A 2640-nucleotide genomic window follows, 5' to 3' on the forward strand; every position below is an offset into this window, starting at 1 on the left:
TGTCCGCCCTGACAGGCATGTGAGCGCTGCTGACTGGTGTCCGCCCTGACAGGCATGTGGCATGGGAGGACGAAGAGCTTCTGAGCGCAGCACCTGTAGATTGGTCATTTTGATGTATGCGCATTAAGGCAGATTTTACCTAAATTAGCATCGATCACGGTGTAATGCAAGCTTGCATTGCACGGGGCGCTTGCATTGGAAATACGTTGGTGGCTGTGTGGTAGGTGCGTCCCGAAGCAGACCTGTATCGTTCATTGCATTGCGACCCGCGAGGTGCAAAATGCTCATTTCCCTTTTAGCATGCGGTTACGAACAGTATTGCTTTTCTCAATGTGCACATAACGCACACCAATTATGATGTGTTGTTCGCCTGCATCGTACAAGACACTTGTATTGGTAATATTTGTATTGGAAATATGCCTGGGGTCGTGTGACATGCGTCACTGAGGGAACATGCACTGTGAAATAGTATAACAGCTCGCGAGGCGCAGAATGTATCATTTCCCAGTTTACAGCGGATGTCAACAGAAAAGTATGTCCCCGCGTCTCTGACTTTACCTACAAACGTCGACTACGCCCAACATGCTTTCGCAACGTATTTTGTGCAAGCGTACTCACTCAAGATGAATGCTGCAAATCGTTGACCTTTTCAAAGGGTTAACAAAATCGAATCCATTTCCCAAGGACAGTGATGTTTTTACGAACAACACAGCCTCTCCTTGCAGCTACATCGCTGGGCCCGATATCCGCAGTCACCAGGGGAAGACCTATTCTCCTGACATCTTAGAAATCCAGAAGTTCCCTGAAACTAGCATGTACGTAGGATTATTTGCATTTTCCTTTTTAAGCCCGATGTTTGGGCGTCACCTAGTGTCATCCGGATATGCTAAACTGAAGGACGGTCCCTTTGCATTGAAGACAGCGAATAACAAGATTCTATTTGTGTTAATGCATGGATGAATCATATTGCGGAGCACAGTAGGGGAAAAGCAATGTTGGCAAGCATACCAACCCAAATATGCTTTTCACCCGTTCCATATGCTACGAACAGCAACGGCAAAACGGTTACGAACGGCGACGGCAAACTTCTTTACGTACATCCAGATGGCCGGGCTTGCCTCTCCGGTAAGAATTTCGTAAATACGCCCTGGTTTTGTTTTATGGTATTTATTGTCTCTTACTTTAAAAACAGCATGCTCACGTCACGCGGTAGCGCACAGAGGTTTGGACATTGCAGTAATATAAAACGTCTTATGATGACTGGTGATCGCGGCGCTCCGCAAGCCAGCTCAGCTAAGAGGTCATTGCTAGCTTTTCCCAACACTCGGCATCAACCACCGTGCCGCCAGTTCCTGTAAGTGCCTAAGAAGGGGTAGGCAGGGCTGGGACATTTGAAACCGCGCCACGCCTCCCTGCCGTCCGTGGACTTGGCTGCCACCGGCGTCACCATGTTGTTCCACAGCATCAGTGCCATCAGCTCCTGACCGCTCCGACTCGGGTGGAAACAGTCGACGGCCACGAAGCGCGTGTCCGTGAGGCCGGAGCGAGGCCGGCGCGGAAGGACTGCACCCAGCGTAAACGGCTGCACCACCACGGTGAAGTCGCGGCGCGTGTCATACCGGCCGCTTGCCACCAATCGGGCCAGACTGCGCTGGTAGCCGCGTACCAGGCGGCGCACCTCGCCCTCGGGGAGCCGGTCCGGCCCGGCCAGGCAGGGGCACGCGCTGGGGCGACCGGTCAGCCGCGGCGCGACGCTGTTCAGCAGCCAGCTGGTGAGCAGGCAGGCCGGCTCATCCTGCAGCCGCCGCACGCCGGCCATGTCCACCACCGGCACCAGGTTGACGAAGGTGCGCGGCAGCTGCGCCTGCAGAAGGTCCAGCGCCCGGCGCACGGCGGCGGCGTGGTCGGCCGGCGTTGCGGCCGTCGCGTCGCCGGCCGCGCAGCTCTGGCAGATGTCGTTGCCGCCGATCATGATGGTGACGAGCTTCCAGTGTCGGGCGACATCAATGCGCGGGTGGCGGCGTAGGCGACGCACCAGCCGCGCCGCCTGCGCCGGCAACACCGCCTGACGCGCGCCCGCCTCGGCCAGGTTGAACCCGGCGTTGTGGGGCCCACCGGCGGCACCCACCAGGCCCGGCGAGAAGTGGCGCAGGATGTTTGGCAGCGTGAGTGCGCTGCGCCCGCCGCCGCCAGACCAGGAGGCGCCGCGATAGTCGGTCCCCGGTGCAGACAGCCGACTGGCCCCGGCCGCCCAGCCAGTCGTCACGCTGTCCCCCAGGGCCGCCACAACGCGGATGTCGCCCGGCCGCAGCCGGTGCACGCTGGTGGCCGGATCAGCTGGGTTGGCATGCCCGGCCACACAGTCGGCCACCCGCCAGCTGACCGCAGGTGACGATGCCCGCGGCCGGTGCCCGGTCACCATGGCAACGAGACACGCCGCTACCGCCAGTAGCATGTCGGCGGTAGCAGCGGCGACGAACAAATGGCGGCGGTGCGGGTCGTTTCCGGTTGGAGCGTATGTGGTCGCCGCAGGTCACGTGTTTGGTGCCACCCGATTTCCAGTCCCAAGTTCGTGCCTGCGGTACCTGCTGCTTCGGTGCCCAAGTGACCACTGGCGAGCAAAAACACTGCGCCACTTTT

General features: G+C 58.6%; 1 protein-coding gene across 1 annotated transcript; it reads right to left on the reverse strand.

Moving 5' to 3' along the window:
* Positions 1 to 1330: 1330 nt before the first annotated feature.
* On the reverse strand, positions 1331 to 2422 carry LOC119098037 (phospholipase B1, membrane-associated-like). The gene is made up of 4 exons (XM_037220967.1): positions 2129 to 2422; positions 1928 to 2047; positions 1817 to 1864; positions 1331 to 1684 (listed from the first exon to the last, which is right to left on the reverse strand). Exons 1-4 carry the CDS (start codon positions 2420 to 2422, stop codon positions 1331 to 1333), a joined length of 816 nt encoding a protein of 271 aa, XP_037076862.1.
* Between the last annotated feature and the right edge of the window lie 218 nt (positions 2423 to 2640).

This window comes from Pollicipes pollicipes, unplaced genomic scaffold (genome assembly GCF_011947565.3).
Source record: "Pollicipes pollicipes isolate AB1234 unplaced genomic scaffold, Ppol_2.1 Scaffold_4740;HRSCAF=5597_pilon_pilon_pilon, whole genome shotgun sequence".
In the NCBI taxonomy this organism is placed as follows: Eukaryota; Metazoa; Arthropoda; class Thecostraca; order Pollicipedomorpha; family Pollicipedidae; genus Pollicipes; species Pollicipes pollicipes.